Genomic DNA, 15,161 nt, shown 5'->3' with positions numbered 1-15,161 from the left:
ATACCAGGATGCCATCCATGTGGTGCTGCTGAGGAGAGCTACAATGCTGCAGGTGTCTCCACAAGGTCCACGACTGAGCAGATGGTAGACTTCCAAAAGATGATATTCAAATGTTTGACCAATCAAGTGGGGCCCTCCAATCATAGAGAGTGTCCTGGGTTATCATTGTCTGCTGTGCCAGCACAAAGCAGGGGGATGGGGGTTCCGGGGGGATGGGGGGGAGGGGTGTGTGGAAATGTCTTGCCTGAAGGAGATGTCTCCTCTGATGATGAGGATGGTGAAGGGCTGGTGATGGAAAGGATCAGGGTGCCATTGAGTCGCAATGCAGTAGAGAGGCCCCTGACAATCTGACAGGTAATGGATTCCAGGCAGAGTAAGCTGCTGACACATTTCCTTTACTATCTGGTTTCTATCCTCTGCTGGCTAAGAGACACCAGTTCTTTTTTGGTAACATATTATACTCTCATCTCACTTACCTTGATTTTTGATAGCTGGATTAAATTGCACTATTTAATGTCTGTCCTGCTGGTGGTTTGATCCTTGTGTACACCAAACTGTGCTGATCTACAGAGACCTGGCACTGAACGTGCACATCAGAACCTGCAAAACACTCCCTTCTCCCTCAACCTCGGATACCTATATGTCGTAATTAGATTTCCCCATGTTCTTACACAGTCTATATGATAGCAACTTGGAAGCAAAATCAAATCTTACCTAGGCCAGGATGCACTCCTATTACTCTCACAGCTGCTGCCAATAGGGGGCAGACATTGCAGAGAGCTCTTTCAGGTGGAACCAGGTATATGGGTCCACAGGGAGAAGCAGAATGAAGGCACCATTTGGCCATTGTATTCCTCCTCACCTCTGATCGCCACTTGCCCATAGTAAATCCATATCCCTTGACATCTTCATCATACCAAAAAGATTCAAGGTTACTTTGGAGTCCAGTCACTGAGAGTACCTCACCGGCACTATGGGTTGCTGAGTAACAACCACTCCAAACCCTCCAATCACAGAGACTCCTATAAGCCTCAGTTCTGATAACCTCAGTATCAGTGTGAGTGTGATCTGTCATTCTGGACATCCCAGCCAAGGTAAATATCTTTCATGCATGGACCTTGCAGAATCCTATTAGAGCTGCTGATGTTTCACCTGGATAACCTCACAGCCCTCGGCACGGTCCAGCACCCAGGCCCATTCTACTCTCTCTCATCTCATGGACAAAGAATGCAATCTTTCAATGAGGTCTGGTGCCCTTTGTTTGCAAATCCTTTACGCGAGGTCCACTGCAACCCTTGATAAGGAGATGAGTAGGTCAAACAAATCTCCATGTGATATTTCACAAAGGCTTCAGTCAACTGCACACACACACCTCTTTAATCCTATACTCAATCGCTCTTTCAGTCAAGGCTAACTTGCTGTTGCCTTCTTATTTGCAGCCTATACCTGCATATTAGCTCAAAATGACAGATCGGTGAGGAAGACCAATAAAGATTGGATGTGCCCACCACAACTTTCTCCAAACATGTAGGGAAGCGGTTGGTTTTCTATTGTTGAGAAGACAGTGTTGAGTTTCACCCTTTCTACACTGCTGCTGCAGCTCAAGTGCTCCTTGCCGCACAAAGCAGCTTTAACTCTCCTCGAGCACCCCCTGCACCGACCCACATCTCACATCAGGGCAACTGCAGCAAGAGATGCAGTGAGCTCACTGACATCATTTTCAGGGTCACAACATGGTGAACTGCAAGGAATTAAAACAGGAAATGCTGGAAAAAATCAGCCGGCCTGGCAGCATCTGTGGAGAAAGAAACAGAGTTAATGTCCATATGAGAACAGAGTCCATATGACCTCTTCAGAGCTGCAAGTAATGCCTTATACGATAAGTGCCCAGGCAAAAGCAATATCTTTCTCGATTGCTATGTTGAGATGCAGCCCCCACAGATGAGGTGGAGGCAGCCCACTGATTCTTATGCTTTGTTGACTGTGATGACTTTGGTGGTTATCCTAAAGGTCCTGCCTGCCTGCTTCTGCCACGAGAATCAGCAATGCATATGTAATGAGCTGAACAGTGTAAGATCGCATGTGGTCAGCCTTCGCACCCCCAGTCGAAATCACTCTCACTTTGTTTTGCCACCAAACTTAGCCTCCAGAACTGGAGATTCTGCTCCAAGTTTATTTTGGTTAAATCTTTGAAAGTATTGAAAATTGCAAAACATGTAAATTCAGACAAAAGCAGGTCATTAGCAAAGCAGTTGGAGGATTGAATTTATTACAAAGGAATTAGGAAAGATTTGGAGCTGAGGGCTCAGTTAATTAAGAGGGAATTTTATACTTTACAGTGCTTGTGAGAATACAGCAGTCATGATATTGCAGTTTCTGGGTTAATTCAGTGTAAACCTTTCAGCATTTCAGTATGGTAGTTGCCAGGACGGCCACTCTACTGATCTCTTTGCTTTGACTGCCACCTTACGTTGCTATTTTTGACGCATTGCAGTAGACTGTGAGGATGGAACAGCATATAAATTAAGTGGCATTTATATGTGAGTTAATAGTGTGTGAGTAAGAAGAGGATTACATAAATTCCACGCTCAAATGTAGAACACAAATTCATGGAATATTTCTGTGATTTATATTAATGTTTGCATATGAAGTAATGTATCATTTGAGATGAATATTCATTTCAAAAATACAACTAAGCACAAATACATTGTCCGAGCATATGTCAGGAGATATTTATTCATGAGTTTGGGAATATGTTGTTTATAATAATAGATATGTTTATGCCATGGAGGGAACTCAGAATACAGTGACGGAATAAGTCAAATTCTATTTTTATTCAGTGTGCTAAGATTTTTGCTTTGGGCTTTGGGAAGCAAACCCCATGACAGCATTTGCAGGAATCTTCAGCCAGAAGGGCTGAGTGGATGATCCATCTCGGACTCCTCTGGAGATCCCAGCATCACAGATGCCAGTCCTCAGCCAATTTAATCCCCTCCATGTGATATCAAGAAACGGCTGAAAGACACCAGACACTACAAAGGCTATGGGCCCTGACACTATTTTCCAGAAATAGCAATGAAGGCTTGTGCCCGAGAACTTGCTGCACCCCTAGCCAAGCAGTTCACTGATATCTTCCTGCAGTCAACAGAAATCCTCCTTACTCTCTACCAAGTGGCCAATTTTTGGTGATCTTTCTCTATTGTACGAACGTCATCCTTAATTAACAGAAATGTTTGGACCAGCTGCACTGTAATACCCATCAGGGAAATTATCATGTGATGCATCACTTAAATGACTAGATTCATGTTCTTAGGGTCACGTAAGGATGGGAAATTAAATATGCATTTCTCTAGATTTAATTTTTAAAATGTTTTCTTTGCTCTTGAAACATATTCTAAAGTGTTTAATTATCGTACTTAACGCCAACACATTAAAAGCAGCATCTGGTCTAGTCAGTGCCAAATCAGTTTATTTGACTGTAGTAATTGCAAGCAGGGCAATTTTCCGACCTCGCTGCGCCTGCCGCAGATTGTGCCGATCCCAGAAAATATCATGCTGGCCTAAAAACCGGTTCCGTGCCCAGCGGCAAACATGCATTCGCCTCAATCCCTTTCTACTGCCGCAAACCGGATTGTACCCAGAGGCTGATTGGCATGAGATTGACCGAATCTCAATCACATTAGCGAGATGGGCACGTGATTGTCTGCCCTCCCGGAATGCTCCCACCTCTTTGGCGGGACATCACACGGGCATGAATAACAGCTGATCTTCACTAGTGGAGACCGGGCACAATGTCCATGCCGAGGGATTCGGAAGCCATTGAAGTCCCCATGTGGTCGGGGGCATGGTTGGGCAAAGCACATCGGACGGTGCCCACCTGACAGTGCCCACCGGATTCCTTGGTAGTATCAGTTGGGCGTAAGGCCTGGGTGGGGATGAGCCTGAGTGGGGGCTATGCTGGGGGGTCTATGACATGGGGGCTATGCCGGGGAGGGGCTATGTTGGGGCGGTCGTGCAGAGGTGGAGCTTGAAGGGGGGCATGATGGGGGGACATGTCGTGGGTCATGATGGGGATCAAGCTGGGGGAACCATTGGGAGGGCTCCGATGCCTTGATGTTGGTGACCCATGTTGGGAGGGGGTGGGGGAACATACCACTAGGAGGGGGTTCCTGATGTCCGTGGGGGGAGAGTGTGGGTCTCCCAGTGCACTGTGAGATCAGGGAGCCCTTGCGAAACAGTGCCCAAGCTCTCAGCAGCCGGCTCAATGATGTGTTTAGCACCACCCCCCCCCCCCCCCCCCCCCTGCTCAACCGGCACCGGGGTGTGACTCCCCACTCTCCAAAAATGTGAAGATTATGTTGTGCAGTGCACCTGATGGACCAGCATGGATTGCTCTGGTTTCCTCACCGTTTTTTTGGATGAAAATTCCACCTAAGAATTGGTGGCCACAATCCACTATACAATGCACTATAATGGTTTGTTTTCTAGCAGATAACTATATACAGAGTACTTTCACAATGTTAACACTTTCAGCTCTGGGATAAGTTCTGGCTGCAAAAGCCCGAGCTCCGCACCAAGACCCCCGCACTCGCTTCCCATTGGCCAGTCGAGTCACATGTCCCTCCTGATGTCTGCCCCTTAAAGAGGCCAGCTACTATATCCCTCCCTCTTTAAATCCCTCATTATTGAATACATAAATAACTTAAACAATTCCCAAAACAATAGCAACAATGAACATTTTAACACGGTCTGTCAGCGGACATTCTCTTTCTGTGGGAGCCAGCTCAACTAGTTGAAATTGGACCATTGAAGTAGCTTCGTTTGGACTCGCTTCACCAGGACTCTCCCCTGGAATCCATGTCTCATCTTTCTCAGTTTCATTGGGAGAAGCACTCTGACCCATCACTGGCTAATCAACCATTTCATCCCTTGGAGAAACAGAAACTCCACTTGTTGGCATGATTGGATCCGTTAGTAGCACTGGCTCTTGGGATGGCCCCCACCTATTTAAATGGTCTACATATTTCTTCACTAACTCACCTCGTAAGACGGTGGCCCCATCCTGGCCACTAAAACCCCTGAAAACTGATTTGGTCCACTACCAAAATCCTGGATCATCTATTTCAAATGCTCTTTCTACTTTTGACGAATCTTGGTTCCTTTTTTGACAACTCTGTCTTATTTCCACCTCCCTGCCAAATTCAGAACTGCAAGGCAACCTGGTCGAAAGTGTTAACCCATTAGCAGCTGGCTGGAGCCATTCCAGTCGTAGTATGCGGATGGTTCTATAAGCTAGCAGAAAATGTGCTACTTTAGCTTCTAATGAAGCATGTTTTTGCCTCTTCTTACGAGCCTTGAACGTTTGCACTGCACATTCAACTAGACCATTCCATGAATCGTGATACAGTGGCATACGGATGTGTTTTATTCCATGAACTGCTGGACCTTGGTGCTTGTGAATGCTGCGCAGTACAACTACAGCACTGACAATATGGAAAACTGCCCAGTAGCTCCGCCATAACCTACTCACTGACATTCAGTTTGGGTTCCACCAGGGCCACTTGGCTCTGACCTCATTACAACCTTAATCCAAACATGGATAAAAGAGGTGAACTCGAGAGGTGAGGTAAGAGTGACTGCCCTCGACATCAAGGCAGCATTTGACCGAGTGTGATATCAAATAGCCCTGGCAAAACCGGGAGCCAGTGGGAATCAGGTGGGAAACTTTCCACTGGTTGATGTCATACTTGGCATAGAGGAAGATGGTTGTGATTGTTAGAGATCAATCATTTCAGTCTCAAGGTATCTCTGCAGGAGTTCCTCTGGGTAGTGTCCTAGGCCCAAGCATCTTCCCTCCATCTTAAGGTGAAAAGTGGGAATGTTTGTAGATGATTGCACAATGTTCAGCACCATTGGTGACTCCTCAGGTGCTGAAGCAATCCATACTCTTATGAAGCAAGACCTGGACAACATTCAGGCTTGAGCTGATAAGTGACAAGTGCCGGGCAATGACCGTCTCTAATAAGAGAGAATCCTACCATCTCCCTTTGATATGCAATGGTATTACCATCGCTGAATCTCTCACTGTCAACCAGGGAGTTACCATTAACCAGAAACCGATCTGGACCAGCCATATAAATTCTGTAACTATAAGAGCAGGTCACAGGCTGGGAGAGTAACTCGCATCCTGAAAAAGCCAAAAGCCTGTCCACCAGGGGAGTGGGATTTGGTTGTCCTTGTGGAGACGCTGCCTTCAGATAAAATGGAGGATGGTTCTGGTCTTGGTAGGATTGGCACATGGGTCCTGGAGTTGGCAAAAATGCAAAGGTGCTATTGAAATGTGGGCAGCATGGTGACAAGGATAGTTTTATCAGGCATCACGGTAGAGGGAACTTGTGGTTTGCAGAAATTGAGGGCTTATGTAGGATTTGATTTATTGGTGGATTCCTTATTTGTCAGAGGTAAGGGATGAATGAATACATGGGGTCAACAGCACAGGATGGGGGTGGTGAAACCCCAGGCATGTCATTATTAATTTGAAATTTTCTAAGACATCTCTGAAAACATTGTGTTTGGTATTTTATGATTGGTTCCTGAAAGTCTCTCTCAGTTACCTTGTCTGACTCTTGCTCTCTCCACTCATCTGTCACCTTTTGGTCCTTGCTTCTTCCCTATCCATTCTGTTTATGACTCTCAGGTGTCAGTAGTTAGTATGCCTACATTTTCTTGCTTTTAACAAAACACAAGTAAATATATTTAATGATTAGAAACTTTGGTCTCCCACATGTAATATAAAGCTATTTGTTCTTTTAAAATCATTCCAGTCAGAATGAGCAGAAACACAATGACCTAGATTTTTACACATGGTTGCATTGTGGGTTTCCTGGGTGTGCTGTTTTGTATGCACATTGGTACGGGCAATAATGTAAAACATATGTAAGATGGATGTAAGCAGAAAACACATATGCAGCCTTTCTAAATGTGCAGTTCAGTCTGAAGTTTAGTGTTACTTGGGACAAGGAAGAAAAATAGAAGGTGTTTCACTCTTTCAAACTGGTTCACTGTATACCTTGCCAAAATTTTTGTTACATTTGGACAAAATTAAGCCTAAAGTCTTAGTGAGGAACTTTGTAAAGATGTAGGAGTCTGAGGTTGGTCAAGGGTTTTGATGGGGTGGGTAGGATGAGCAGATGTGCAGTAACTTTATTTGATGACTCTACATTTATTTTTTCTAACCACTGGGTACCAGTTAAATCGTTCTTTCCCTGGTTACTGTCGAATCCCACAACCTGGCTTCCCTGCAACCCCACCCCCTCCCATCCGTTGGGGACTGGAGTTTTTATTGGGAGCATTGGTCCTGTCCCCACATGTAAACTTTTGGGGTGAGCCCATCCTTGGTTCAAGGGGGCGGGAGGGATGAGGGGACAGCATGGAGTGGAGGATGGTGCTCAGCTCAGGGGAATGGTGGCCACTGCCAATACTGCAGAGAGGACTGCAGCAAAGCATGTTACACTGGAGCTGGGACCAGAGGTAACTCTGCGGGGTCTTGCTGGAGCTGGCTCCGCATGGATGTTGGAGACCTGGGGGAAAGTCAGGAAGGGAGTATGGAAAGCAGGAAGTGCCCTTCAATGGGTCAAGGGTTGAGAAGGTAGCCTGTCCACCACCCTTGCCCACCAACAGCTTGCACAATGAAAGATGCTGGTGTGGCCCCTTGGTGTGGGTCCGCCCCATTGCTGGTTCAATCATAGTGGTAGTGGGGGTGTGGCTTTTATGGGCAACGCCCTCCCTTCCGTCTGCCACCTGCCCCCTGGTGGGGGCTGTAAAATCTAGCCCTTGGCATGGGTAGAAAGGTGCTTTTGCAATCTCTTCTTCTTCATGATCTTCAACTTCTGGAAGTAGGAAACCATTGTCAGACTTCACTCACTTTGAATATTGTGAAAGTTGCTCAATTGTAATGTAAATCATGATGCTGTCACTCATGGAAACTAAGAGCAATCCATTCCATCAATGACCTGTATAGCAGGAGAAAATGCTAATTGTAATTGATTCAAAACAGAAGTCATTTTGAAGTTCATTGCTTTTTTTTTCTCTGTTCGAAAATATTGTTCAAATCTCCAGATGGAAGCTCCACATAGGCTTGCATTCAGTGGACACAAAGTTAAAACTAATGATATATAAAACATTAATTTCTCTAAAAATTATAACTGGAATAGCATGTTAGGAATAAAATAATTAATTTTCAGATATGTATCATGAATGCACAAGTTATGCAATAACCATTTTGTGATGCTGTTCTTTTATTTCAGGTGGATATGCACTTTATGAAAAAGATTCCTGCAGGTGCAGAAGCTTCAAATGTTTTAGTTGGTGAACTGGAATTTTTGGATCGTTCAATAGTAGCATTTGTCCGTTTGTCTCCAGCTGCTGTTCTCTCAGGAGTTGCGGAAGTTCCTATTCCAACACGGTTAGTCTCTTAAATGCACAATGCATGTAACTCACTGGTAACATACAATTCTTGATGTATGTACTGAAACATCAATTAGAAACAAGGGCAATTCAACTGGCAGGTATCAGGGTATATGCAAAGATGTGTTCCCTGTCAGGTTCCAGCCCCGAAAACTCTAAAATGTTGGTATTCCAAAGTTGGTCACTAAGTCTGTTTTCCAGACAAAAAAATGTTGGAGCATTCTCTTCATTACCCCAACTGAATCCTCAGGGATTAAGGGGTGCACTGGTGATCTAACCTTCCTAGAGCTGTGCAGTTCCTTCTACTTTACATTGGGGGACTTTTGAATCTGAATGGTTTGGATTGAGCTAATTGAGAATTTGTTGAATAAACTAAACACTTGGGTACATGTCCACAGTGAGGACAAAAATCAATTTTCTTGAGTAAGTAAAATGTACTGTTAAAATCCTGTCAAACGTTTTTTGCTGTTCCTTGTTATTGGTTGTAATGAAATAGCAAATGGTGCTCTTGTGAGAGGAAAATATTATTTGAGTCAATTTGGAAATGTTCATATTGCCAGAGGAACATTTGCCTACAATGCTTTTGTGGACTTGAGAAAACCTGTAAAAGGTAGATGAGTTGTTTTGGTGGTGATCTGAGATAGGAAGGAGGTTGTTGAGCTTAAACATCCAGAGATTAGCAAGGGAGGAGGTTGGGCAGTTGGGGTTATCAATGACAAATGCCTGAATGGCTTGGCCCACCAAAGGATACTGAAAGAGGCTCAGTGTTGTCAGGGCTTATTCATGGGGCAGGTCTAATCAAGCCCAGGTTAGCAATAGGAGATTAGGAAGGCCAAGAATTACTGTTACTGAGGAGGGATAAAGCAGCTAAACGTTCCTGCAACAATTGAGAGGTGGAAGAAGGATGAAATGGACAAAAGGCAAAAGTTGGAAGTCTAATGCTTGCAACAAGGAATATATATCGTGAATAAGGATTTTATCAACAGTGAGGGTCAAGGAGGGATGGAAGTAGGCAGTGCCATGGAGCTGGAAATATATGGTTTTGATGATGTAAAGGATTAGGGGTTTGAAGCTTAGATGTGAGGGGGGAAAATTGCCATAGTTTTGTACTGGCCAGTTCAGCTGGTGTGAGTGAGGTGGAATGTAAGGAATAGGAGTTTTTGATGTTGGGTTGGGGAGTCGAGGGTGGAGATGAAAACAATTCCTTTGTTTAAACATGTCTGCTGCTTGTTCTGCGTGCAGCATCAAGAGTTGCTGAGTGCTCAATGTACTCCAGGCAAGATAATGTTCCACACTTTCATTTCCCATAGTTGGCTATTGCAGATCCTCTTTGACAAGCAAACATACATTTCTAAATAGCAATCTTGTGCAGTATAAGGAAAGCAATGTTCTACTAACTTCCTTCACTACAATAGTGACTACACTTCAAGTACTTTGGTGGTTGTAAAGCATGATGGAACAACCTGAGGTCACAAAAGGCTCTTTATAAAAATGCACTTTTTTAACCCCAATGTCCTAAATGTAGGAAATATTATTTTAAATAGCCCTTTGTATTATATTTCTACCTCATGAATGTGCATCATATAAAACTCTTTGTTGGGGTGGTTTGAGTTCTCATGAGCCACATGATTTGGAGCAAATAACCCTTGGTACCCCCCCAGGGGCCTATCTTGTATTTTTCTTTCGTGAATTATGTGCCATGGCTACTACATCTGGAAAGTAGGGTGAGTTGCATAATTGTTTGCTGGTGGTCATACATCATCTGTGGACTAAGATGGTAATAACCCTTTCTTGAAAAAAGGGAAAGCACTGTCGGATACAAAACTGGTGACTTGTATGCAATCACTGAAACACTGAATTTGTGGAATGCAGAAAACTGGAACATTTGAGTTGGCCTGTCTCTCTGACGTCCTATGCAGGTTTTCAGCTTAATGTTTGTAGATGTAAGGGATGAGAGGATTTCTGTTATGTCAGTGTTTTGGTAATGATGTGGGTACAGACCATTCTAATTAGTGCCTGAAGGACCCAGTGTCCTGGAAGTTTAAAGCAGCCATCACTTCCACTGAAAGTGGCATTTAACTGTTCCATGGATGCAGGTTTGTTTGCAGCAGGTCAAAGATCGCATTCACATTGAGGCACATTCCTTCTACGGATTGTTCTTCTCTGAGGACCAGGTGAGGGTGATATCAATGATGTTCATACTGCAGTGGGTATTCATGATTCCTAAATGTCCATCTCCCATGCTGCCCCTCCACCTCCTTCTCTAAAGTTTCTGGTAGAGAAAGATCCGATGCTACACCCATGCTGCTCTCTTCATTGTAAAACTTATTTATTACTCTTTCTGTGAATGATTTTCTCTTCTGCAATCACCTTAATTCCTGTTTCTGCTGCTTTTGGAATAGCTGTGCTCAGTTAGTACCATTTGACAATCAATAAATCTTGAGAAGAACTTCATAGTCCCCATTTGTTGTTGAACAAGCAGGAAATTCATAATCATCAGCATCTTACGTTACTTACTCCCAAAGGTAAATATTAACACAGAATTACTACACCTTAACCAACAGTATCAAATTGGTTTATTTGTGAGAAAATGAGCTTGTGTCAGAGGGAAGCAGTGTTTTGTTCATTTTATTTTTCCATTTGCTACAGCATTAACTTCTTCTCATTGTTAAAAAGCTGTGAGGGAAGCAGTAGGATTTGAGAAAACTGACAGAAGTGTGTTTGCACTTTGCATTGATGTAAATTGTGTTACTGACCAGATAAAGGATAACGGTAAAGAGCATTTCATTATTTTCTTAGCATTACGATATAGGGGACTCTGTTGATCTTTAAACACTGATGTTATTACAGTTATTTTGGTGGATGAATCACTGATAGTGCAGTGAGATAATGGACTAGATTTTGCGGTCATGGGCAAACGAATGGAGCATAAGGAACAGATTAAGCTAATTGCAGGTACAAATTCACCTTGGACAGTATGACCTGGTAGCTTTACCGAGATATGGCTGCAAGATGGTCAGACTGGGAACCAAATATAAGGTTGAAAGGAATGAAAGGGGAAGTAGTAGAGGGGAAGGGGAACATGAATGCTTAATGATGAAATCACTTAGGCGATAAAGGAGGATATAAAGAGAGGTAGGCAGGCAACAGAGACTTCATGGTAAAATAAAGAAATAGAAAAGGATTTAAGACTGTAATGGGAGTTATTGTAGCCCCCAGGGGTTCTGAAGTGGTAGATTGCATAAATGCAGAGATTGGACTAGTCACCGAAAACCTCATCAGCGACTGAGATTCTCTGGTACCTCTGCAGTGAATGGAGTTTTGGCTGAGAGCCAAATTCTCTATTCTCACTGCCAGTGGGGTGGCCATAGGCAAGATTGGAGAATCTTATAGTAAACGCAGAGTGATTTCACTGGAGGTTTTGACTTTCACATAGACTGGGACAAACAACTAACACAGGTCAGAAAAATAGTGAATTTCTTTGTCCTGCCTTGGATAGTTTTCTTCAATAATGTCATCGAACCAACAAGGGGAGGCCATAGTAGATTTAGTAATGTGTTATGAGCTGGATTTATTTAACAGCCTAATGGTGTAGGAACACTGATCTAATAGCAATCATAATATGATCGAGTTAAATGTAGTGTTTGAAAGGGAAAAATGTGAAACAGCTACTAAGCGTGGAATCTTATGGAAATGACAGGGGTCTCAGTTGCCAGTTGAGAAGACCCACCACGTCTTGTGCCATGCAGACATTTAAACAGGCCAGTTTTTTCTTGAGTCAAGTACCACGGGGCGGAAGCCCCACTAGCTGAGTGGTGTTAACCAATCCAGAGCAGCAGTTCTTCTTAGCAGTGGCACTGGGGAGACAGTAGCTGCTGGCAGTGCTACATCCACCAGAGACCTGGGATTCATGAGAGAACCAGGGACAGGTGAGTGATGGTGAGAGGGGAGCTGCAGAGTGGGATGGGGAGGGAAAGGGGAGGGGTTGGCTTTCTGTGGGTCTCCTGCTCTTGATGCCAGATCCCTCACCAAGCACTGTGCCTTTGAACAAGGACCCACCTCCCCTGGGAACCTGCCAACAAGCACACCAGGGTTTGCTTATCATGCTCCTCGCAGAGTGAGTTTATAAGAATGTTATGTTTTGGGGTTTTCTTTAATTTAGGATAAAATGGAAAAGTCAAGGTGGTCAAGTGACCTGTCCTGAATTCTGCTTGACAATAAGCTTGAGTGCATTACTTATCAAAGGTTTAAGGGGAGTCCAGGTTGTTTTACTGGAAAGAAGGTGCCAGATATTTATACCTGCAAACAATGATCTGAGCAGCTGTGCTGACAGTTAATAGTGTTAGTCTTCAAGTCCAAGGGAGGCATTAAGAAAGTCAGGTTTTGTAAACAGTTATATTTTAAACTGTCTGTTTAATTAAAAGATGGAATGGTGTTGTGGGTCTAGAAGATAGTTAATTAGTATTTCTACCTGAATATAAGGCCCATGTGATTCACATTGCCATGGAAATGGGTTTTGAAAGGGGAAGAGATCATAGGAAGCCATTATAGTATCAGGTTGCAGGGTTTTTCTCAGATGTCCCTGAAACTCTCAGAGACAAGGGAGTCTGCATGAATTAGAGAGAGAGTGCAGAGAGATGGAGGCAGCTAGATTTACATCTAAAGCAGAGAAAGTGCTTTCTTTATTATTCAACACATGGATGGCACATTGGAGCTAATACCCAGATTGAAGAGATCAAGACTGAGAGAATTTAAACAAGGATGGATGATTCACCTAGCTTTGGCTAGAAGGTGGAAGCTCCAGGGTAACCCCCACCATGAATGTCAATTCAAAGGAAATAGAAAGAAGACAAATAGGAATAGTGAATAGCTTTGGACTTGTAGTTTAGAGTATAGGTTGCCCACTGGACAGTGCTTAACCAATGTTACTTTTAATTTAATTGTTGCAGTAAAAGTTTTAAAACTTGAAATCTTGTCATGTGAGCCTTCCAGTGGAATAACTAGAAACTCAAGTATCCTTTACAAGTTATCAGTCCTCATGGGGATAGTTGCATAGCTTGAATGAATGGACAAAGCTATGGCAAATAGATTTCAATTAGGCAAATATGAGAGCATACACTTTCGATCTAAAAAAAGCTAGAAAGGCTACTTTCTAAATGGCGAAAAGCTAGAAACATTGAAGGCCTAAAGCAGTGGTTCCCAAACTTTTTTCACTGGGCGGCACTTTCGGAATAAAAATTTGCTCGCGCCACACCGAATTTTTTATTGATAAGAAATACATTCAAAAACAAAAAAAACCAACTTCTAGCAGTGCTTGATTCATGACATAGAACACAACTACTTTATAATATGATCATGGGACATCCAGAAAGTATAAAACAATGCTTGTTTAAACCATGTTTAAATGTTTCTTTGATTGTCCTTGAATCTTCCCGCCACACTTGCCATCCTCTCTCGCCTCACCAGTGTGGCGCGCCACACCCTTTGGGAACCACTGGCCTAAAGAGACTCTTGGGAAGTAGGAGGCATCAATGTACGTAGGTCATGAAAAGAGACCGGTAGAGAAAATAATCTAAAAGACTAATTCAATTCTGTTTTTTTACATTTAGATGACCAGAATGCAAGCAGTGCAAATCATGTTTCAGCTGTGAAAAGCCCGGTTAGATCAAACCTGAGATTAGTTCTGGGCACCACACCTTTGGATAATATATTAAATTTGGTGGGAATGCAGCTTTGGGTTGTTACAAGAATCATACCAGGACCCCCATGGTAAATTATGAGGAAAGATTGCACAAACTAGTCTTGTGTTTCCCAGAATTTTGAAGGTTATGGGTGATTGGAACAAAGCTTCAAGATATTATGGAAAATGAATAGCTAGGTAGAGAGAAACTATTTCCACAGGTTGGGGTGACTGCAACTAAGGGCATATAGAGGCAGACATTTCAGAATGAAATTAGGTAATAATTCGACACACACAGGATGGTAAAAGTTTGAAATTCTTTCCTGCAAATGGCATTAGATGCTAGATCAAGTATAAATTTTAATTTAGATTGACTAAGTTTTGCTTTCCAAAAGTGTTATGGGATATGGGGAAAGGGCCTATATAAGATTAGGTCGTAGATCAGTCATGATCTCGCTGGATATCAGGAGGAACTCAAGGAGTTAAATGGTCTAGTCCTAATCCCATGATAGCTGAACATTACACTTGCCCATTGGCTTTTTATGGGCTTTTGCACTGGATGTTGCAATTATTAGAAATCCAAAGCAGTGTGACATCCTCTAAAGGGGATTATGGACCTTAATGAAGGGCAAGTAACTGCATCCTCTAACCAATCATTTTAGAGAATACATAAGATGACAAATTCACACCATGCTATACGTGGACATAACTTCTTTCCTCAGAATCAGGCAATGGTTTTCTGCATGACCTACACAGCATTCATTACTGATATGGGTGCACACAGCTGCACCTCTCCATGCACCTGAACATGTAGAAACAGCGCTATACTAATGTCACTTAGCCCACATGAAGGCCAGACCAGGTAAAGATGGTAGATTTCCTTTGCAGGTTGTCGCTATTACTGAGACTAATTTTCAAGTCCAGATTTATTAATTGAATTTAATCTCGACCATCCGCCATGATGGGATTTGAACCTACGTCCCCAGGATGCCTAATCCAGTGACATTACCACAAC

General features: G+C 43.2%; 1 protein-coding gene across 1 annotated transcript in view; it reads left to right on the top strand.

Moving 5' to 3' along the window:
- LOC144503632 (sodium-driven chloride bicarbonate exchanger-like) overlaps positions 1-15,161 on the top strand; it is a 267,586-nt gene that overhangs the window by 148,779 nt on the left and 103,646 nt on the right. The window contains exon 8 of the mRNA XM_078228280.1: positions 8,307-8,464. Coding sequence (XP_078084406.1) covers positions 8,307-8,464 — 158 coding nt within the window. The remainder of the gene's footprint in view (positions 1-8,306; positions 8,465-15,161) is intronic.

This window comes from Mustelus asterias, chromosome 14 (genome assembly GCF_964213995.1).
Source record: "Mustelus asterias chromosome 14, sMusAst1.hap1.1, whole genome shotgun sequence".
Taxonomy (NCBI): Eukaryota; Metazoa; Chordata; class Chondrichthyes; order Carcharhiniformes; family Triakidae; genus Mustelus; species Mustelus asterias.
This window is presented reverse-complemented; position numbering and strand designations above follow the sequence as displayed.